The sequence below is a fragment of the Gallinula chloropus genome, assembly GCF_964237585.1.
Source record: "Gallinula chloropus genome assembly, chromosome: 11".
NCBI lineage: Eukaryota > Metazoa > Chordata > Aves > Gruiformes > Rallidae > Gallinula > Gallinula chloropus.
In genome coordinates this window covers 10,140,354-10,164,181 of record NC_140096.1, presented here as the reverse complement: position 1 = coordinate 10,164,181, position 23,828 = coordinate 10,140,354, and the positions used below count along the sequence as shown (strand labels likewise).

The 23,828-nt window shown below is 52.5% G+C and overlaps 1 protein-coding gene across 1 annotated transcript; it reads left to right on the top strand.

Moving 5' to 3' along the window:
• Nucleotides 1-3,023: 3,023 nt before the first annotated feature.
• Nucleotides 3,024-4,061, top strand: CYSLTR1 (cysteinyl leukotriene receptor 1; the record flags this gene model as incomplete). Its single annotated transcript, XM_084269318.1, has 1 exon — nt 3,024-4,061. The coding sequence occupies one exon, from the start codon at nt 3,024-3,026 to the stop codon at nt 4,059-4,061; it is 1,038 nt and encodes a 345-aa protein (XP_084125444.1).
• Nucleotides 4,062-23,828: the final 19,767 nt, after the last annotated feature.

Below are 23,828 nucleotides of genomic sequence, written 5' to 3'. Positions count from 1 at the left end.
TAAATAAGGAAGTTTATCTAATGGGCTGAGACGTTTACCACTATCTCTGGGTGATCCTTTAGCGAGGGCAGCTGAGCTGGTGAGGGGCAGAGGCAGTGGTGGTGGCAGGAAGGTCGCTGTACCCTCTGCAGACACACAGCCCTTGTGCCATCTCCAGAGCAGGTGGGGACCTGACCTGATACATGGGAGATGCAGGTTCTGCCCAGCATCCCCAGTGCTCCTGTGCTTCTTGGAGCACAGCATCACTTTTGGGTGGAAGGTGGGGGCTCACCACATAGTTTGTCCCATTTTCTGCTCCCCTATGCTGATCATAACTGCCCAGAGGTGCAGGCAGATGGAAAGAAGCCTCAATGTGCAAGAGATCATCATTCCAGCCCCCTAATCTCCAGCATCTTGGTTGTGTTCTTTCTTTTTTTTTCAATGTCTGAGAAAGAACTGAGATATGATGCCTTGGTGAGCACACAAGCTTTTATCTGTAAGAGCTTTCATGAGACAATTGAGACGCTGATCACACAGCGTTTGTGGAGGGCAGCTCTGCTGGGCAGGTCTGCTGGCTGGGCATTAGCCCAGCACTCAGAGTAAGGGTAGGAAGAGCTGCATCGCCTGCATCATGTTCTCTTGACAGGTAAAAGTGAGGAATGGGGATGATAGGGATGACAGGGCTCCTTTCCTGCTGCTCCTAAACATCTGGATGAAATCAGACCGGTGTTACCACAGATGTAATTCTCACCCTCTCATGGAGGTTATCAAATATTGCAGGAGTGCTGTTCTCCTGGGAACCTGAGCCTCAGGTTTGGAGTGACAGCCTCAGGCAAGTGAGGGTGTCAGGGGTGTGGACTGAAGGCTGGATCTCTCACCATCTCTCTGGGGACCCCAGTGTCCTCTGCACTGGGGCAGCAGCTCCGTGTTGAGGAGAGATGTCTGGAGCTGCAAAGGGTTGGTAGGGTGATCTCCAGTGTCCAGACCTGCTCTGGGATTTCCATTGCAAGGAGCCTGGGCTCATCCAAGCTGGGGTGGAGATCTGGGTTCTCATCTATGGCTTTGGATGCAGCTGTGCTGAGCCCTGGGTGTCTCTTCTGTCCAGAGACCTCCCTGCAGTCACACAGTCAGTCACTCACCACCTGCAAGTGGCCAGGGGGAAACCCATCCTCTCTTGTACCGGGCTTTGCCTCCTCTGATCAGTGCCACTGCACTGATACCTCTTGAACTTTAACATGTTCTGTGTTTTGCAGATAACAAAAGGATTGTTTTAAGAGCATAAACTGCCAAATAGCTGAAGTTTGGCTGAAACCTGGGAGCCCTGAGCATCCCAGTGTGGCTCTGAATTCCCAGTATATCCTGGAGACAGAGAGACTGGGCAACCCTTCAGCTCTGGTGCTGCCAGGCTGTGTTTATGGATGAAGATAGGTGTTTGAGCACATACCCAGTGTGGGCTCTCAGCTGCTCATCCCAGCTGTTTCCTTCATCACTGGGTTTGTCAAGCCCTGTTACTGCAGTTCGTGTGTCTCCTGCAGTTCTGATTGTTGGGGTTCTATGTCATGTCAGACTCTACGACTGTCATTCCGTGGCTGAACCTTTAGAAACTGAAAATGAATGAGGAAAAGTGTGTAAGTGTGTATCTTCCTCTTACTTTAGGAGAACCCAAGTTAAGAGCACCGTGCCACACTGTGCTCACATGAATACCAAGAGGAAACAGTAAAATCTTCAGGAAAGAAGGGCTGAGCCCAAACCCTTCCTGGCCATAGAGTCCAGCTGCTCTGGACACCCCCAGGAGTGCTAATGTAAATCAAAGCCAAGGAGAAGCCCTTTGCTAGGGTGTCACCTCGATGGTGCAGGTGTCCCCAGACCAAGAGATCTGTCCTCTGAGACACCTCCCTGCAGCCTCCTGCTCTGTCTGCCAGGTGTTGCAGCAGCATCTCTGCCCGGCAGTGCCCGGGAATCTGTGCTACATGATCCTTCCCATTCATCAGACAAGCTGGGCGATATCTCACCCAAAGCCAGTAATTACACACATTCATTAGCACAGCAGGTTTTAAAAGTGGTGCTACCTGTGAGTAGAGGAGAGCGAGGGAGAGTTTGGGGAGGTGACTGGCAGCTGCATGCACCGAGCAGCTGTCAGCTTGGAATCATCTTCCACCTTCTTGCAAAGGATCTGGGGGGGTTTAATCTTTCTTTTCCTTCTTTTGTTTCACTAACCAGAAGAAAGGCTGCTTTGACAACATCCTTTATTGTTCCAGAAAGCTTCTGGTAGTGACCTGTCCTTGGCTGGGGAGGTGGAGCACAGGGCAGCAGCTGTTAGCCCGGCAATGCAGAATCACAGGGGTTGGAAGGGACCTCCAGAGCCCATCGGGTCCAACCCCCTGCCAAAGCAGGGTCCCTAGGACAGGTCACACAAGTTGGTGTCCATATGGGGCTGGAATCTCTCCAGAGGAGACTCCACACCCCCTGGGCAGCCTGTCACAGGGCTCTGTCACCAGGAAGAAGTTCTTCCCCAGATTGGTAAGGAACTCCCTGTGCTCCAACTTGAGGTCATCGCCCCTTGTTCTGTCCCCACAGACACTGAGAAGAGGCTGGCCATGTCCCCATGTCCCACCCTTCAGATATTGATAACCATTGATCAGATCCCCTCTCAGGCTTCTTTTCTCCAGGCTGAACAGCTGTCATTAGGGACCGGATCTGGTCTTTCTACTTTGCATTATGCTGTTGCCACCTGCATCTCTCCTCTCTGCTGCTCCAATGAGTAACTCCCTTGAACTGTGGGGAGTTAGAGACTATTGGCCACCAGTGCTAAGGACTTGTGACTCTCATCCTTACATCACCAGCTGTTGGTACCAGGTTAAATGTGACTGTCCTGTGTAGATCCACATCCCCTCCTAGCTGATCTCTCCCCTGCAAGAGAGATGGTAGGTTTTGTCCTCTTTTAACAGCATTTTCCTGGGCTGCTTGGCATAACTCAGCTGTGTTTTTCCTCCTTAGGCCTGATATTCATCACTGGGAGGTCAGTGATGCGTCAGCCAGGCAACATGACAGCGATGTTTGACAACCTGTCATGCCATCACTCCATCGACGACTTCCGGAACCGCGTCTACTCCACGCTCTACTCCATGATCAGCATCATGGGCTTCGTCGGCAATGGCGTGGTGCTGTACGTCCTCATCAGAACCTACCGGCAGAAGACAGCCTTCCAGGTGTACATGCTGAACCTCGCCGTGTCCGACTTCCTCTGCGTGTGCACGCTGCCCCTGCGGGTCATCTACTACGTGCACAAAGGGAACTGGTTCTTTGGTGACTTCCTGTGCAGGATCAGCTCCTACGCGTTGTACGTCAACCTGTACTGCAGCATCTTCTTCATGACTGCCATGAGCTTCTTCCGCTGCATAGCCATCGTCTTCCCAGTCCAGAACATCAATCTGGTAACGGAGAAGAAGGCTAAATTTGTCTGCATTGGCATCTGGATCTTTGTCACCCTGACGAGTGCTCCCTTTCTGCTAAACGGGACGTATCAATACAGCAACAAGACCAAGTGCTTCGAGCCCCCAGAAGACAGACAGAAGACAAATCTGGTGGTGATCCTGGATTTCATTGCCCTCTTCGTGGGTTTCATTATCCCCTTTGTTGTCATAACTATCTGCTACACCATGATCATAAGGACCTTACTGAAAAACTCCTTGAAGAAGAACCAGGCTAACCGCAGGAAGGCCGTCTGGATGATCATCATCGTGACAGCCACCTTCCTGGTCAGCTTCACCCCCTACCACATCCTGCGTACGGTCCACCTCCACGTCCTGAGGCTGCAGGGTGCCAGCTGTGAGGATGCCATCTACCTCCAGAAATCAGTCGTGGTAACGCTCCCCTTGGCAGCTGCCAACTGCTGCTTTGACCCTCTTCTCTATTTCTTCTCGGGAGGCAACTTTCGGAAGAGACTTACCACCTTTAGGAAAGCTTCTTCTTCCAGCCTAACACAAGCCTTCAGGAAAAAGTTCTCCATAAAAGAGAAAGATGAGGAACCCTTTGGAGAAAGCAGTAGGGAGAATGGCAAAGCAGCGGTGTCTTCTTCATAACGGGGGCTAGACCTTCCCTAAGATCTCAGGTGGGCAATGGAGATCTCAGAACTCTTCCAGGAGACATGATGGAAGCTCACAAACCTTTATTGCACTTAGATATGTAATAATAATGGTGGATGGCCCCTGATTTATTACATCTTGGTGGTAGAGCTGCCCCTGGGGATAGCCAGCTCCATCCCTAGGAACACTGCTTAGACACATGCAGCCTCTTAGTGTGGAAGAAACCACCGTGAGCACCAGAAAACTGCCGATCCAATGATAAACTTGTGTAAGCAAACTCCTCCAGGCCTGTGCTTGGGCATTCGCTTTGTTTAACAACTTCCAGAGAGTGTTAATTCTCTGAGTCAGTGGGGAATGGAAGCACGACGCTCTCCGTGCGGTGCTTGGGGGAGCCACTGGCAAACAGAGGGCAGGTTTGTTCAATGGATCTTCAAACAGCTGCTAAACTATTTACACAGAGGCCAGGGTGATTCCTGCCCTTGGTCCCCACTGCTCCTGCTTTGGAGTTTGGTTTCCAACCTCCCTTTGTGTGTAAGACTTGCAGGGCCAGTGCCCAGGTCTGCAGATTTGGGAACTCAGGCTTCGGCCCCTGTTCCACCCTGACTGAGCAGCTCTCCAGACATGCTTTCCCAGGCAGCAGATCTGCCAGCATTTTCTGATTTTCTAGAAAAGTCTTGCACACAGGAACAGCATCCTAGTGTGCATTTGGGGTTCATTTCAATGGGACTGGTCCCATAAGTGATGGCTGCAGGATCTGGATTATCACCCCAGTTCTCTGGAGGTTTTACCTGGCAGGGGAGCTCTGGATGCTTGGAGCACAGTGCAGGACCAGACTTCCCTTCCTCACCTACCCACCAAGGTTTCTAAAGCTCATTAATGCAGAAGTCCCTTTTAAAAATAGCTATGTATAGTATTTGTTCACCTTAGTCCCGCCTTGGAGCAAAGAGGCAACTCAAGACCCTTAGAAAGACTCTCTGGAGATCAAGAGTCTGATGAATCCGGGTGAGACATGAGTGAATTTCACTCTGAGTGCAACACAATTCAAAACCAGACAGAGTGATGCTGCTTATCTACAGACAGACTTCAAACCCTTGGACAGAAGGAGGTGTTGCCTGCCTTCTGCTGGAGCAAAGCCCAATCTGAGGTGCTTGATACATCAAGAGAAAAATAGTCATAATCCTGCAAGGATTTCTTAGTTGGAGAAGTGCTTGATCAATGAGTAACAAGCATGTTTTGGGGTGGTGTTTATGGATTTACTGGATGTTATATTAAAGGAGGAAAATGGTTTTCATGCTGAGGAGTAAGAGTGAACAAAGGGAGTTTGGCTTGGGGGCAGGGGGCTGCTTGAGAAACCCTCTTCAGAGACACACAGGAGAGCGTAAGTTCACTCCTTACACCTCAGTCTGCATCCCAGTGAGAGGGACAGAGCCCTGGGACAGGCTGCTGAGAGGGGTGTGGAGTCTCCTTCTCTGGAGAGATTCCAGCCCCATCTGGACACGGACCTGTGCCCTGTCCTAGGGACCCTGCTTTGGCAGGGGGTTGGACCTGATGGGCTCTGGAGGTCCCTCCCAGCCCCTATGACTCTGGGATTCTCCCTGTGTGAGCCAAAGGCCCAGGAAAACATGATTTCACCTGCAGAACCACTTACAGATGTGACTTTTCAACAAGATCTGAACCCCCTTCAGAAAACTCTAAGGATCTGTCAAGTGGAGGAGGGCTGGAAGCTGCCCACACAGAGGAGCGTTACTGGTCCCAGCAAACCCCCTGGAGAGCAGAGCTCGAACTTCAGTGACACAACCACTGATCACCTTGAGAATGTGTCTGTAAGAGGAGCCATGGCTGAAGCTCTTCCTCCAGGAGTGAGCAGTGAGTCTTACAGCATCTCAAGGTCTTTGTTGTGCATGTGTACATAGAACCCATCATGGCAAACTGCATTTCAGAGTATGTAGAGATAACACACATTCCCAGGTTGGGAAACCTTGTCCAGTAAAGCTATATACATGTCTGTGTGTCACAAAGCATTTCTATCCTGCCAGAGGTATCTTCTTCTCTTCATTTTTTCCCATTTTATTATTTTTCTAATGGGACAGTGGCTATGGCAAGAGGCACAGGAGTGTTTTTGGGTAATAGGAGAGACTATTTAAAGCAAAAGATGGATGAAAATTAAATGTGCATCTTGCAAGTTACATGTAAACAGTTGTTGTTTTCTGTGTCTTATTTTAAAGTTTCTGTGTACAGATTCTTCTTCCCTACAGTGTGTGTTTTGTCAATGCTCAGGGCACCGTCTGGGGCTGCTGGTGGGGATGTGTCAGAGCCAAAACTGCTTTTGATGGGAGCTGGGGGCTTGGTAGGTCTTGCAGAGGTGGAGCACCCCAACAAATAGCAGCTGGGACAGCAGCTTAGGGAGAGAAAATGCTTGGAAGGCACATGGAGGGAAGTGATGCTTTTGGTGAGGATGATGCTTCGCTCTCTGTGGCTGCCTGAAAGGAGGTTGTAGCAAGGTGGTTGCTTCTCCCAAGTAACAGGTGATAGAACAGGAGGAGATGGCCCCAACTTGTGTCGGGGCAGGTCCAGATCTGAGATTAGGGAAGATTTCTTCACCAGAAGAGTGATCAGGTGTTGGACCAGGCTGCCCAGGGAGGTGGTGGAGTTACTGTCCCTGGAGGGGTTCAAAACCCTGTAGCTGTGGCACACCAGGACATGGGTTAGTTGACACAGTGGTGTTGGACAGACAGTTGGACTTGATGTTTGTAGAGGTCTTAAGGTTTCTCTGATGCATTTGGGTGTCTTGTGCTGTTGTGCATCACACTGGGGTTCCTGTGGGAATGGTCTGCCCAGAGAGATGCTCTACTGAACGTTTTCACCACATGCAGGGCTGGTGATGTGGTGTTTGGTTCTAAGGCTCCAGCCTGGCCCGGTGAGGAGGAGGGAGCTTTGCCACCGGCTCAGCAGAAGCTGAGCTTTGCTCTGGGCAGGCTCTGCGCAGCCCCGGTGAGGGTGGCTGTCCCCTGCTGATGGAATTGTCACTCTGGCAGTGAATGTTCATCGGGTTTTGTTTGGGAATAGGGCTGGGGAGAGAGAGGTGTCAAACCCAAGACCTGTTCTGCAATCACAGTGTTTGTACGGGCTGCAAAAGGGAGAGGAGCTCGGACAATGCTCCAGCCTGGTGCAGCGTCTGTGTCCTGAATGCCTGGAAAAGGAAAGGGAGGCATTCTTTCTTGCATGAAACGGGACACTTTTCCACTGCACGCGGTGCCATTTCTAGTACAAGAGTGTCCCCTAGTGCTGCTGTTCCTGGAGTGACTGCTGGGTGCCTGAGGAGGCTTCTTCCAGCCTCCGCTCCCACCTCCAGTTCCGTCCGGTGCTGGTGACACTCAGTTCCCCCTCTCCCACCCCTTTATTTCCCAGTCTTTGGGTTTTCCATCTCCACCTGCCTCTTGGTTTGGGTTTTTTTTCTTCGCCGTGCTGTCTGCTTGGTGCATGGCAACGGAACGGTCTTGTCTTCTTTGGTGTCCCACCAAAAGGAAGGAAGTGGTCCCCTTCACACAGACACCGTGGGGTCCCTCGGGTCCTCGCTCAGGGAGCCCAGTGCCAGCACAGCCAGGAGCAGCCCAGCCCAGCACAGGGAGGAACCGGCGGGTGGCTGTGGCAGGGAGGAATCGGCTCTGCCTTGTCCAACCTCCTGCTTGAACACCGACCTCTTCATCACTGAGGTGGCAGAAGGTAATTATTCTGGGTTTATACACCAGGACTTGGGTGGGTTTATCAGATACTGGTGTTTGTAGTGTTACTCTTGGCTGGAAGATGGAACTGGAGCATTGTACATGCTCCCAAGCAGCTGCCTTATCTCCAGCTGTCACTTGCTGCGGACACGTCACCAGTCCTGAGCACTCCAAAACCTCGACTCAGAGCCCTCCACATCACCACTCGATACTGGTTTGGATCTTCTCCTCTGCTGGGCAGTGCCTGTGCCTCTCCAGTGCAAGCAGGTAACATCAGGCTTCACTCCACACCCCCCACACCCCCCCTCCAACTAGAAATGCAGACTGTGATAAATGTATTCCCCATGCTGAGGTATGAGCTGGTGATCCTTTGCATCAGACCCTGTTTGCTCCCCTCCCACAGCCCTTTCCAGGGCAGAGGGTTTGCTCCTCTGAGGGGGGCTGGGAAACAGCCCAAGCTAAGCTTAAGCCTAAAGCACATACTAGTCCTACAATGCACAGGTGTGAGCCTAAGTGAGGGCTGGGGCTCCAAGGAGACACTGGTTCCTTATGCTCCTTTCATAGTTTCAGTATGCAAACCGTATATAATATCAATATTGTAGTTTCTGGGGGAGGAGGGAGGTTGAAAAAAAGGGGGATCTGGGTCATTTCCCCTGGTTCAATAGGCACCACCAGCTTATATGAGGAGAGGCTGAGGGAGCTGGGGGTGTTCAGCCTGGAGAAGAGGAGGCTGGGGTGAGACCTTATCCCCACCTCCACTGACCTGCCAGGGGGGTGCAGAGAGGTGGGCGATGGTATCTTCAGCCAGGGGACAGGAGATGGGACAAGGGGAAATGGCCTCAAGCTGCCCCAGGGCAGGGTCAGAGCAGATGTGAGGGAAAAGCTCTTCCCTGGCAGAGTTGTGGGGCTGTGGCACAGGCTGCCCAGGGAGGGGCTGAGTCACCATCCCAGGATGTGTTTTAACAGGCGGGGAGATGAGGTGCTCAGGGATCTGGGTCAGCACAGGACAGGAACAGTTGGACTCAATGATCTTAAAGGTCTTTTCCAACCTTGTCATTCTGTGATATCCCTGAAGCTGTGTTTCCAACACTCAGGGGCGTGTCTATCTTGTCTACAAGCCTTCAGTGGTTTCCCTTTGTCCTCAGGCCTCACAAACATCCCCTTTTCTGACACTTGTCCTACAAGAGCAAGTTGTCACTTGAGGGTTTTAACCCTGCACCTTTTTTGCTGCCCCTGGAGCCAAGTTCTGGCCACACAGGATGTAACCTGCTGCATTCCCTGGCAGGGCTTTTCATACCAAACGCTTGCAGGATGTGAGAAGCAAGCAACCCCTCTGTTTAGCAAGCCATAAACACCAAGCCCTGGCAACAAAGCGAGATCTCCTGCTCTGAGATCCACCCTCACCATCTGTGGGGGCTTGGGAGCTTATTTTGGGGCTGGAGGGGCTCTGGGTAGCTCCCCCTGCCTGAATACCCTCCCACACCAGCTGGGGTCCATGCCCACAGAGGCTGCAGGTCTCAGCAGGAGCTAATTTTCATGCTGATTCCTAATTTAGCAAATTATTGTGGTTTTTTTTCCCCATTTCCACTGCAGTCTGACATTAGGAAAGGGATTTCTCCCACAGGGCAGGAGTGAGGACACTGGGCTCTTTATCCTTCACGTATGGCAGCAGAGGGTATGATCTGATTACTGGGGGGGAAAGAGCACTAAAATAAGGAAAACACATCAGATTTTAAACCACTGACACTGTGAGCAACAAAATGTCTTAGAAATGGTACTGAAAGTGAACCTGAGGGATGAGCAGCCCAGCCTGCAGCTCAGGGTTATAAATCCATCCCCCAGTCAGCAGGATCGGGAAGTCAGCCCTCCTTCTCCCAAACTATTAGTTTCAGCTCCTGCGAGTGGCCACACGTACAAACAAGTATTTGGAGTATTTGTGGACTTCACTTGAGGGTGAAATGTGCCTGTTTCTTTCCTGTCAGTTGGTTTCTTACGCTTCAGAGGAAGCCAGGCTGCTCTCAGAGCAAAGCCAGGACCCTTTGCAAGCTCGATAAATACATCCCAGGTGGATTTTCACCAGGATTCTGTTGAGGGATGAAGGGAAGGACGTGGCAAAACCACCCTATTTTGGTCATTAATAAATACCCTGCTTCCAGGAACGCTGCTGCCTGTCTCTGCTAGGGATGCTGCAGACTAAACAGAGCTTGTTTTTGGTTTAGCCCGCTGAAATTCCTTCCACTTGATGAGGAGCACTCCTCCAGGATGCTCTGCTTGAGCTGCGCTTCAGCGAGGCTCCACGCAGCCCCTGTGGCCGTCCCCTCTGAGATAACACCTTGCAGGATCAAGGGCAGAAGGCTGAGCATCACCCTGTGCACCAGTGTCGGGATCGCTCTCAGCATGAGGTGTGTGAGGATGTTTTGTCTGGCACAGGGGGCACTCAGGAGCCGCTGGCTTTGGGCAGCAGTTCTAGCAGAAGGACAGCGTGCAGCCTGATGCTGCTGAAGAGCTGCATCTCTCCCAGGAGCCGGCTGGGGCTTTGTTTCCGTGCTGAGTAACCAGTCCCGACTCGCTGCCCTCGTTGCCTTCCCCGTTGCTCAGGGCAGGAAGCTCGCCGGAGTGAGGAGGACGCGCTGCTTACGTGAGCGAGGGCTGGGGAATGCAGCAGTGCCCTTTCACCACCCGTTTTCAAGGAAAATGGAATGAGAAGTTCCCCATAACTGGCCTTGGGCCTCTGCCTCTTGTCAGCAGCATCTCCTCCCACACGCCTCCACGTCCTTCATCACCCTGACTTACTATGCTGGAGATTCACAGACTTCAGAGCTGCTTTACCTTCCTCCTTGGTCCTTTCTGGGTGCTAAGGTGGGAAGGGCATCACTGCTGCTCCCATACAGACCTAGAGCAGCATCCTCACCCCAGGCAGGAGAGCACACGGTCCCCAGGCTGACCCGGGAACAGCATCCTGCTCCCTACCTAGGCAAAATCCATCCAGGCTCCACATGCACAGTGTGAACCCTGAGATGAGGTGGCCCAGAAGAGCTGCCCTGCAGAAGAGCCATGAGCTGTGCAGGAGGTCTGCTTGGACCCATGCCATGCAGGACTGGAGGCAGGCTGAGGCTCTGTGCTGAATTCGGGTGGGTTTCTGCTTCAGGATGCAGCACCATGACTCCAGTCAGCATTAATCATATCCTGTGGTGGGGAAAACAGACCTCGGGGATGTAAGCTAAGGATACAGAAGTACTGAGAAACAGTTCCCAAAGCCCCAGGAGACAGGTCTGCACATCCCCAGGTCCTGGGTACTTGTGTCATCTACCAGGAGCCTGTTCCAATCGGAATGGTGCTGCTCACACCCAGCTGAGTGTAGTTTGCTTTCACTGCAATTAAAATGACAACTAATCAGTAGGGTCTGGGGCTGTTCCAAGGGTCAGTAAATGTCTCTGGTGCATCTGTAGGGGCTCTGCTGTGCTGGCTGGTCCGTGTCAGAGGATATTGCAGCAGGTCAGTGCTGGGCAGGAGGATCGACAGCAATAGGAATGATTCAGCATCTGCCCCGACTGAGTTTCTCAGTACAGCAATTCTCCCCTGCAGTGGGAAGTTCTGCTGATGAAATAACCCCAGCTCCTTGCAAACGTTGGATATTACACCGAGTTTACGTCAGTGTGAAGGCACTGATACTCCTCCCCACCCCCAGCTTCCAGCGAGGGCTGCCCCCACTGCAGGGGGAACATATCTTTGAGCTTCCCCTGGATGTCCCTCTGAAACAACTGTGCTCCAAGGAAGAGATACCAGCCACACTTCACCCTCAGGGAGGGTGTGTTGCATTGGAAAGGGACTCTCCTTAATTAGAAGGAATCTAGCTAAATTAGAGTGAGAATCCAAGTAAGTGTGAGAGTTAATTGGTAGTTTCAAGGGGGAGGAGAAAAAAAAAGTCGAGATACAGGGTATTAGTCATCAAAGGGGGAAAAGCTTTCCCTGTGACAGTCCTCCTGCATCCAGGTGGACAGAACAGAGTGAAATGTTGTAGCTCTGGCCACGTCAGCTATGAGGAACCTTTTGATTTTGCTCCAGGCTCCTCAGCCGCTGTGTCTAACCGAAGTGTCTCTGGGCAGCAAGCAGCAGGAAGCTGTTCAACCGCCCCTCCACCCCACTCCCCCCCAAAAAACCCCAAGAATAGTGATAATGAAAAGATGAAGTTGAGAATTAATCAAGAATCCAGACCCAGGAAACCCCACAGCTGAAGTTTTGACCCCAAATTGAATTCACAGGAAAGGGACGTAAACCCTTCAGCCCCTGGCTTCCCTGGAACACAGAAATCTTTACCAAATACTCTTTATCCGAACACCACCACCAGCCATCCCTGCTGGGGCTGCTGGGACAGGGAGGAGGTGTGGGGCTCTTGGAGAAAGCACCAAACTGGGGGCTTTGGCTGGTTCTTTGTAATTTATGTTCAACTTCAGGGGCTTTTCTTTTAAGTTCAGGGCAGAAATGCCGCAGAACAACGTCGCCTGTACCAGCCTGGCTTGTGTAAACACAGTTTGGGCTCCTTTAGGATGAAGGAATCTATATTTAAATGCTCACAGCTCTAAGGGCTGGTTTTGCTTTATTCTATATATAAATACTGAGCGACTTTTGCAAGGGCAGCAGCGAAAAGGCAGCTACAGGGCAGGGGAAGAGGCCTTGGTGTGGGCCAGGCGTTTTTTCTCCTGGAGACATGGGAGGTCGGGGTCCCCTTTTCCAGCCGGTTCCCTGAGAGAAACTCGGACAGCCTTGTGTCCATCAGGAGGACTTCAAAGCCTTGGGCACGTAACCTTTAGTAAAATGGGGGATGACAAACCTCATTTAGTGGCATGAAGCTGTGCCAGGGCAGGGTCAGAGCAGATGTGAGGGAAAAGTTCTTCCCTGTCAGAGTTGTGGGGCTGTGGCACAGGCTGCCCAGGGAGGGGCTGAGTCACCCCCCTGGGTGTGTTTAACAGAGGGGTAGATGAGGTACTTAGAGATATGGTTTAGCACAGGACAGGGACATTTGGACTTGATGATCTTAAAGGTCTTTTCCAACCTGGTGATTCTGTGGGTGCTGCCAGGCTCATGCGTGTTTTACCCTGTGCCCAGGGCCAGGCTGGTGGCACGGCTGTGGCACGCAGCTGGCACAGCTTGGGGGATGGGCTGAAGTGACTGTGAAGATGGGAACTGAAAAGTTGCTTCACTTTATCATTGTTTTATGAAACAAGAAGCCTGTGGTTCCCTCACATGCGTGCTCTGTGTCTCTGGAGAAACGGCTGGGAGAGTTGCTGAGGAGACACACGTGTAGGTGCAGGGGAAGGATGCGGGTTTCTGTGCACTTGGGACCACGTGTGGGTCCAGACATTTCAGTTCTGGAGCTGCCCCTCAGCTCCACACGCAGTATGAAGGGTGAGTGGGAGCAAAGAGGGTCATTGCTGGCATTTCACTGCTCTCATGTGCTGTGACGCTGTGTGATGGGGACTCTGCTCTCAGGTCTCACAGTGTGTGGCACTGCCTCACCCAGCACCATCAGGAACGAGTTGTAAGTGGGATGCAAAGCCAAACTTTTCAGTTTGCTGGGTTTAATGGAGACCAGTATTTGCATCAGCTGGGACCCGGGACCTCTGTGGCTGTGTGGTGGCCAGGGCGATGCTGACCTGCAGCTCTGCTAAGAGGGGAGCATTTGGCTCAGGGGTCTCAAATCAGTTCCTGGCAGAGAGCAGCTTATTGCCCCTCTCTTCCAGCCCTAACAGAAAACCCTCCTCCTTTGCTGCTGCACTTCTCTCAGCGCCATTATCACAGCAAAGAAGTAACCTCTAACGAACTCGGGCTGGTAACTTCCCTGTTAAGCAGGGACCGACTGTTATTCCCAGTGTGCAAATGAAGAAGTGGGGAGGTGACCGATGCTGGAGGGTTGGGACACTCTCAGCCAGCTTTCGAGAGCTGAAACGCTTATCCTGAGCTCACCACCAGCCAGACCACGATGGTGACCAGAACCACTGACAACCACGACGGTGACCAAAAGCATTGATGACCACAGTGGTGACCAGAAGCATTGGACAACCACAATGGTGATCAGAAGCATCACCCAGGAGGGTCTCAGACACCAAGGCAGCTTCAGGGCACACTCGCAGCAGCATCACTGCTCTGTATGCTGCTTATGCTTCACTTTCTCCTGCTATTCTCAGAGATGATCAGAAAATGCACCGCTGGAGCATTGGAGATGAGCCTTGCCTTGGTCCCCATGAATGCCCTCAGCTGGTGTCCATGCAGGGCCTCACTCACAGCCTCTGGAGCTGCTATCCCCATCTCTAGAGCATGGCATTGATGGGAAGCTGAGCAGAGCCCAGGAGCTTCCAGAAAGGCCGTGTCAAACCTCTCCTCTTCCAGCGAGCTCTGCTCCAAGTCCCTCACAACAGCTGCAGCCAGGAAGGCACCACAGAGTATTTTTTTCCATAGGGAGAAGAGATGGGGGAAGATGGGATGACACCAGTTTCCTATTTAAGAGTCCTTACCTGCTTTAGCAGCAGGTTCTCTCAGAGGGTGATCAGCTCTTCCAGCCAGAGAGCAGAGCAGGGCTCCTCACACAGCTCCCCAACGCAGCATACCGCTGCTTACCGCGTCTCGTCCGCTCTCCCAGGATGAGAAACTACATCCATGACGACCTGAAGATGGAGAGCCCTGAACAAGCAAGTCAATTGCAGTAATGGATACAACATGGAGGTTCCCTCCAGGAGCCAATATTTGTGTTCCTCACAGCTGCATCTCTTTCTGGTTTGTTTTTTCTTTTCTTTTTTAGCCCGAAGTGCTCCCAAACGCTTCGTGCCATGTGGCTGCTGCTTCTTCCCATCAAAAGACCTGATTCTGTGCTTGGAGAGATTACATATGCTCCTACAAAGGAGATGATGAAGCGTTGGAGAGTATGGCAGGGTTCTTCTGCAATGCTGATCCGACACAAAGGAGATGGTGGTCCAGCTCTGACGTGTCTGCCGAGCGCTGTGGCTGGAAGAGGAACCCCCCACAGCAGAGCAGGGGCCCCTGGGTCTTCATCGTGTGAAAAAAACCCACCCAAAACAACCCAAAAAAAGACCCCAAAAACAAAACAAAAAAGGGAATGGAAACAATGATGAGGAATGGAGTTATTGTAGGAGACAGCAAGGAAAAGAGGTTGTTTGGGGACAGCAAAGAAAATGCCAGATAGGGAAGAAATAGTGCTCGGAGGGAAGACAATGGAGAACTGGAGTGAAACAGCTGAAACCCCGTGTTGATTGGAGCAGGGAGATGGCTGGTTGCAGGAGAGAGGTTGGTCGTGAAGGTGCCGTGGTGTAGGGGACACCCAGACACCTCTCAGCCTACAAGGTTAAACTGAGAGGTCAGTGCTAACACGATGCCACGTGATGATTCTTCGCTCCCTACATGTGATGTGGGGAGTGTGTTAGAAAATGGGCAGCAGCCCAAAAAATGTGTGAGCCCACAGCATCTGATGGAAGGTGGGAAACCTTCATGCCAGCACCACAAGCACAGCAGGGAGGCAAACATGGCAAACACAGGGCAGAGCATCACATTACGCTTGACACAACAATATCTGGGATTGCATCAGTCCTTCCTGCTGAGGGTTCACCTGCAGCCCATCCAGTTTAGAGCAAGACTGAGAAAAGATGAGCATTTCAACAACTGCAGCCCCAGCCTTTTGTCTGATGAGACCAAATCAATTCCAAATGTGGGGATTTCAATGCAGACTATAATTTTGTTACAATTCAGATTTATTCTGCTCGCTTTCTTTCCTTTTTGTCCTTCCCCTCCTCTCTGTGCTTCAGAAGTTGGCTCTGGTGCTGCGTTCTGACTCTCCAAAGGCCCTTTGCAGCCGAGTTTCGTGCAGCGGGAATCGAGTCCCAGCCCAGGAAGCAAGCCTGCTCCTTCCAAATCCCCTGTCTTTGAGATGGAAACAGAGGACCCTGGTGCTTCAGCGTCTTGCAGATATCCCCTTGCTGCGAAGCAACAGGAAAGCAGGCTGATGGTGGGGGTTTTAATGGTTTCAGTCTGGTTTCTAAGAGCTAGTGAATTCAATTTGGCTTTCTCCTTTTCTAGCTAGAGCGAGGACAAGCATCCTCCAGCTCTGACATGTTGAGATCATGGTGGTTTGAGCTTTTCTGAGGATCCAGCTACTGGGATTACTTAGAACCAGAACCAGATCCATGTCAGGCCAGGTGAGCAGACCTGTCTTAGCTCCACTGGCACAGCTATCATGTCAGCTGAAGAACTGCACGTGTATTTACCCTGGGAGCCCTCACTTGAAGCATCCCACTCCTGAAGCACCCAATCCATCTCCCACGTGCCCTGGGGATGCTGCAGCACCGGGGAGCGAGGCAGGGATGGGCTGTTTGCAAAGGGACCCCAATTTCCTTCCCCCCCCCCCCCCATTCGGTCAGGCCTGCCTGTCGCAGGCGCTTCATTGCAGCCTGGAGCTCTTCAGCCTGTTCCGTGGTTTGTTTGGGGTTTGTTGTTTGCTTCTTGTCTTGGAGAGTTACAGATTTACAGGCAAACACAGCTAGTGTTTGGAATGAGACCGAATCAGGATATTTGATTCCTATCTGGGCCCTTGGTGGATAATCTGAGGAGGAGCTGAGCAGAAGGACCCTGCAGAAGGTGGGAAAGGAGTGTGGAAGAGAGCGGGAAGGTGTCCATGTCCTCTTCCCACTGTGGTGCTGCAGAAGGGCAGCAGCTCCATTCCAGTGCCAGGAGAAGTGAGCAGTGACCGCCCTGTGCCCGGCATTCAGGCGAGGAAAGCCGCGGTGCTCCGGCAGCGTTCAGGGCCATGGCAGCCAGCCAGGTGGTAAAGGGAGCTGGAGGGTGCCATGTTCCCCGTGGCCAGAAGTCCAAGCAGCTCCCGTGCTTGCAGGCGCTTCTCCAAGGCTCTGCAGATCCTCCGGGACGGGTCGCTGGGAGGACTCCGACCAGCAGCGCTTCTCCCAGGCTCCCGTGGCTCGGCAAAGCGCGGCCGTTAATGTGTTTAATGCAGGGGCTGAGTTCAGCAAGGAGTGTGAGCTGGTGCTAAGCCAGGCAGCCAGCCCAATGCTCCCGACTCACAAACTAGCAGGAACCTGCGTCCTCCATGGATCCTCCAGGCTCCTTAACAGCCCCTACAGCCACTTTCCCCCCTTGTTTCGGAAGCTGCTGGGGTGCAGTTAGTTGGTGACAGCTGACCCACAGCTCCAGAGGAGCCTTTCAGAGCCTTTCAGGGCTCTCTGGCATCCTCTGCTCTCATTTCCAGGCATCTGCTGGCAGCAAGCAAGGTGAGAGCTCCAGCTATCCCCCACTCCTGATGTTACAACAGCCTGTGAGGGTGATGAAGGCCAGATTAGCTCAACTCTTCCTCCTTGCGCACAGAGAGGTCAGCAGTGGGGCTGCAGCAACAACCCGGGGTTTAACTCACTCTTCCTGATAGACAGGACCCTGTTGTGTTCCCAAGGAACTAGGTCAGCCCTGGAGGCTGGGGCAAAGGAAGATGCAGGTGCAGCTCCAGGTGAGGACACGAGGTCTCTGCACACAGCCTGTGCCGTGTAATAAGTGAGAGAAAGACTCATAAACCAGATGTTCCGTGCAAAGTGCGAATTGCCCAGGCACTGAACTTCATCCCTTGCAGCTCACGACGGCCATAAACACCGGGTATGTTTATTGTGGGTGGCGGAGGCCTTTTGTTTTGCACCTTTATCATGACTCTCTACCAGCAGCAGCCTGGATCCCGTGATGATATGGGATTTCACGTGAGAATTCCTACGCAAGGAGTTTCTGGAGTGGTGGGACCCCCCCCAGAGAGATGCCACAGGAGTTCTGGGTCCTGCCTGGAGAAAGAAGCGCAGGGAGCAAAACACGGTGTCTGCCTGCATCTCCATCACCTGCCAGGCTGCTCTGCTAATCCATCCTGACCTGGCTGTACAGGACAACATATACAAAACATACAGGATGGCCTTGTCTGGCCAAGAATCTGGCTTTGTTCTTCTTAACATGTCTCTCTTTGTATGTATGTAAGAGTATCCCTGGTGCCAGTTGTGCCAGGAACATGGCCAGCGTGCCGACGGAGAGGGCAGGAGGTGCTGTGAATGGTACTGGACCCAAAAGAAAATCTCTCAACTTGGTTTAATTTATTCCTCAAGAAACTGTGGGTTTGTTTGTTTTTTTTTTAAGGAGATATTGGACAAAACGAGGCAGAGCAGGGAGCTGGTATAATGCAGTGCCTCTGACAGCATCACCTGCTTCTTTAGATAGTGCTGGTTAATCTTTTCTGCTGGTGGTGACTTGCTTCTGGGGTTCGGTGGCAAGCAGAGCAGATGTCTAGAACAGGGATAAGCACACCAGTGCCTGCAGAGCAGTGGGCACATTTCATCTACCTGCAAGGGAAACTCCCTCTCCTGATGCCCTCCAGGCTTCTCCCATCCTGATTCTTTCAAACTGTACAGCACAGAGCGCTGGTTTGCTCTCCATGGAGCAGATCTTCAGCTGGAGAAAACCCTCCCAGTTCCACTGGGGTGGATGGAGCGATGCCAACACACACTGAGGAAAATCTGCTCTGGTATAAGCTATTTACTTTTGAGAATCTAAGCACATAGGCTTCCAACAAAGCACTGTTTGATAAAAGTTTGTTTGCCAGGTTGCCTTGCCTCAGTCCCTCCTGAAGTGTACACAGCAGTGTTTTGTGTATAATAAGTGAAAATGAAGTGAATGTGTTCCAAGAGCTCATTTGCAGGTCCTGACGAAGTCAGGAGATGGACGGCTTTGCTGGACACTACTTAAAACAACCATAATCATCATCGTTATTATTATTACTATAGCCATGCAGGTATGGAAATGTTGTTATTGTGGGCTAGAACTAGCAATCCAGAGCAGCTGCTGGTCATGGAAATGGGTTGTTGGTCTGGGGGGGGCTTTTATGCACCCCAGTATTTACTGTGCCCAGCTGTGAGCAGCAGGATTTTGTTGTCCAACCCTTTCAACTCCTCACTGGCCCACGTTTGGATTGGACTGTCTTGTAACTGTAAGATTGGTCTTGCCTCTCATTTCTCCCCTTTCTCATCACAGCCTTTGCTTTTCTGTTTCTTTAATACTTTCCTCCATCCCCACCCCCTCACCCCATCCTGCCACCGCCCCTGTTTTTTTTATTAACTCACCTAGAGCAGTCGAATTAGCAAAGAAAAAGCCAGAGATGACAATTCCAGGTTTTCTAATGGAAGAATGAGCTTCTGGCACTGCCTCTTGCCATTGTTTTGTTAAGACAGACTCTCCTTAACTCTCCTTTGCCACTCCAGAGCCTGCCCTTCCTCTGTAAGCCCAGACTTCTTCCCATTCATGCTCTCTTCCCTCCCTCCTGACTCATTTCCACTTCCCATTTTGGCGGCTTCTTCTCTCTTTCCTTTTCCTTTCTCTAAATGTTCTCTGTTCTTATATTTGGGTATTTTTAATTCCTTCTTCCAGGCTCAGATCCACCCCCCCCGCTCCACCCGGTGTCACGGTGCCTCTCAACCCTCTTCCTCTCCAGACTGAAGGGACAGCCTGGGAGATCAGTTCCTCGAGACCACACTTCTTCTTCTTCTTCCTTTTTGTAATCCAGAGATTCTTGCCGAGTATTGCCTGCCTTTGTGGAGGAAATCTGGCCTCACCACTGTCCTTGCACAGCCATACAGCTCTCCAGGAATTTGGAATCGTAGCTGACAGTCCCCTCAGACTCGTTCCATCCTGCTCTGCAATTTCTGACCCGTCTAACCAGGGCTTTCTTTCCAGGCAGCTTGGTCACCGGGCTACTCATGCCAAGTATTTCCCACCCATGTGCCTTCAGCCTCACCAACTGACCATATAGTTTCCAGTTCCAGCTGGGAAAAGAAAAATAAAATGAAAGATTCCCTTACTGCCATCCCATAGTGATCTGAAGGTAGGATGGAGGCAGCAAATATTCACTCAGTTATTTTCCAAGCTGTGGGAATGGTTCCTGTACTTGAAGCAATTTGGGTTCTAAAGGAGCCCTGGAGCTTGTGGAATGTGGGTAGCTTTTAGATCTTTCATCCTGAGTCTCACTAGTAACCAGCTACAGCTCTGTGAGCTTTTCCTTTGGACATTAGGTTTGATGGGATGGCCAGTAAATACCTTGTGAGGATGTGAAGTGCATTTAGAATGGAGAATTAAGGGAGTGGGGGAATGATTTAATTAAGGGCCAGGAGAAAAGGGGGTTTCTGAGTGCTAAAATACTGCATTATTACTGAATTATTACAAAGGAATTCTTGTAATAATCAAAGCTGAGACATCCCACAGCCTTCAGTGCAGCGAATGCTCAGCGTTCAGCCCCGAAGACCTTCTGTACTGCGGGTGTCAGACACTCATGATGGGGAATCAGAGCTCTGTCCTTCACACACCACTGTGACTCACAGCTTTAAAGGCTGGCAATGAATAAATACTGAGCCTGCAAAGCCAAAACAGTCCTTGAATTGCTGCCTTCAGCAGCAACATTCATTTAATGTGATGTATTCTGAATTTCCACATCGCATCCTGATGGATCTCCTTCTGAGATCCCCCAAAGATTAAGTACAAGTATTTGACTTGAGAAATTAAATCCCTGGGGCACTAGATACACTTCTCTGCAGATTAGTTAGAGCCTGTGGAGTTATAAGATTCCTGAGACAGAGCGACCGAGATTCCAGGAATTCTCTCCAAGGTGAAATGATTAACCAACCTTTTGTTCCTGGAGCACGGGAATGCCCAAAGCAGGTCTGTAGGCACCATGTCCCGCTCTCCACCTGGCTCCTACCCTGTCTGGGATGTTCACAGGCCTTAAAGCTGAGCTGGGGTGAAAGAATTCCATTTTGGAGTGGTCACTGAAATACAGCACCAAGTATCAGTGATGGAAGGTAGACCTGACGCAGGATTTATTGGCATGAGGAATGTTTTAATTTCTCTGCAACCATAATAAAACACACGATGTGCCCATGCACATTATTCCACGGGACAGAAGCAGGAGCTGCTGCTTTGCTGCCCAAGGATCATGGCAGTGGTCACCTGTGTGCAGTAAAACTTGTGGAGGAGGCAGGAAGAAAAGGAAATCTCGGTGCAGTGACCGTGACAGAGATTTTGCTAATTATCTCATTAAGAGCCAACGGTTTCCCCTGACTTCTCCAACCTGGAATTGGCCAGCGATCGAGCTACAAAATGTGGTTTTTCAGATTGCAAAGGTGGTCAGACAAAGACATTCTGAAGCTTAAAAGACCCTGGGTGACAGCAGCGATCATGGAATGAAAAGGTAATGGGCTCCTCCTCGCAAAGGCCATCTTTTCATGCATCAGCAGGGTGATTCTGCATCCTATGTAAGCTTCCAGTGACACCACAGCACAGTCATAACATGGCCTTGTTTCCTTGCCCCCTCCCCCAAATATAAAGTTCAAGAACATTAGTGGAGTCTTGTAATCAGCTACCACCAAAGAGGAGAAAGGGGCAAGGCTGTGCCAAACACACAGACGGAATCTGAAGGCGATTTGATCCCATCTTCCACTGTTCCCCATCAACGTGCAGAGAACTTGGGGGCCAATACGAGTAAAACTCATTGTAAAGTTACACTGGGTGGTTTTGTGGCATTTATTTAGCATGGTCAGTTATTAATTGCTTAGAAATTCAGCAGGCACCACCAGCCCTGGCCTTCCCTAACACTGCCTGCTCAGTTCAAAAGACGCAGGGGCATTTATTTTAGCCCTGTTTAGTGTAGGTCGCTCAGTAAGGCAAATCAGCCAGTTCCACCAGTCTCCAGAGAGAAATTCTCTGACATAAAGGCACAGTTTCTTCTATTCATTAAAAAATTTCCTATGTCCATTAAAAATAGATCTAAGATCAGCCCAGGGGTGAACACATGGCCATTCATTTTAAAAAGCTCGTTTATTTATATGTAGATCATACAGCTTGCATGGAAACGTCGAATTTGACCTTTTTCTCCTTGACTGCTGTGATCCAGGGTTTACGTGGAGCTAAGAGCGGAGCTGTCCCATTTATTCTGCACCCACACAGAAGCTGACACATAAAATACCCCTTATTAAATCACAGCTATAAGGAAGGTGACTCAAAACTTGCTTCAGGCTCTTTAATGGAAAGGTATCGGTGCAAACTGTCCGGTGGAAATAAGCTGGAGAGTCCAAAATTTATCTCTGCGTTAATTGCCAGAGAACATGGATGTGCTGGAGGGGCTGTTGAGCCTGTGTGGTGGTTTCTCAGCCCCTAGCCCTCTATGCTGTGTGGCTGGGGATGCTCAGATGAGGGGTAAGAGCAGAGGCAGAGAGTTCTGGACACCCAGCTCCTCGTTTTGACAAGGCAGTTAATGAGACCTTCGCCTTTGTCCCTGCTCTGCCCACTCAAAGAGTTGGTGCGATACCCCTTGCATGTTTCGGCCATCAGCACTGATGTGTTTGTATGGCACAGTATGAGAGTTCAGGCCTTTTGTCCTTGCACATATCAGAGAATCACCACAGAATGACCAGGTTGGAAAAGACCTTTAAGATCGAGTCCAACCATTCCCATCCTGTGCTAAACCATATCTCTAAGTACCTCATCTCCCCGTCTGTTAAACACATCCTGGGATGGTGACTCAGCCCCTTCCTTGGGCAGCCTGTTCCACAGCCCCACAACTCTGACAGGGAAGAACTTTTCCCTCACATCTGAGCTGACCCTGCCCTGGGGCAGCTTGAGGCCATTGCCCCTTGTCCCATCTCCTGTCCCTTGGCTTGTCCCATCGCCCACCTCTCTGCACCCTCCTGTCAGGTCAGTGTAGGTGGGGAGAAGGTATCTCCTCAGCCTCCTCTTCTCCAGGCTGAACACCCCCAGCTCCCTCAGTTGCTCCTCAGAGGATTTTCCCTCCAGCCCCTTCCCCAGCCTGGTTGCCCTTCTCTGGACTCGCTCCAGGACCTCAATGTCCTTCTGATGGTGAGGAGCCCAGAGCTGGACCCAGCACTCGGGGTACGGCCTCGCCAGTACCAAGCACACATGACCCGTCTGACCCGAGCTGGGGCTGGGGCAGCAGATGGCCGGAGCGGAGGCAACGCCGGTGGCATCGCCGCGGGGCGACAGGCAGCACCCAGCCTGGGCACCCGCCGTCAGGGGCCACTGGCCCCGGCCCGGGCCTAGCGGGGGCTGCGGTCCCCGGGGCGCCTCAGGGGACGCGGCCCAGGCCTCGGTCATGGCGGGGCCCGGCCGGCCGGCCACCCGCTCCCGCCGCAGCTTTGTGTCCACTCGCTGCCACCTCTGCGTACCCTCCCTCGCCCCCAGGCCTGTCCCCGCCCGGCGGGCGCCCGCAGAGCCGCGCTCCCGCCCGGCCAAGGCCTTCCAGCCACCTGCGGGCCCCCCGCCACCCCCCCGCACCTATTTTCGCGGGAGCGGGACGGCCGAGAGACGAAACGTCGTCCCGGCCTGTGGTTGGCGTGCCCGCCCGGCCGCCGGCAGCGCAGGCGCAGTGCCCGCATTCCATCATGGCGGAACGGGCGGTTGGCGGTCGGCAGCGCCGGGGTTGAGGCAGGGGCCGCGGCGCCGCGCACGGTCAGTGCTCCCGCGGGGCCGTCGCGACGCGCACCGGGACGGGGGCCGCTCCCTCGGGCTCCCCCTGCGCCCCGCTTTTCCCTCGGGGCGGGTGGGAGAGGGCGCACGGGGCCGGGCCGGGGGGAGAGCGGCGCTCCCCGCCCAAGGCGCGGAGGGCAGTGCCAGGAGCTGGCGGCCGGCTGGACCCGCCGGCGGCGGCGGGGAGCGGAGCGGAGCCCCGCGGTGGGGAGCGGAGCCCGCCGAGGCGGGGTTGGAGCGGAGGGAAGGCGGCGGGGAGCCGGCCCGTCTGTGGCGGGAGGCGGCGGGGCGCGGGGAGGTGGCGGGGGGCCGCCGTGTGGGACGGGGCGGGGGACGGCGGGGTGCTCGCCGGAGCGGGGGGCGGCTGGGCGGGGAAGCGCGACCCCGGGATGGGGCGGGTGATGGTGGGGGCGAGCCCGGGGTGCGGGGTAGGTTTGGGGGTGGACGTGGCACACAGGGCAGGTGGGGACAG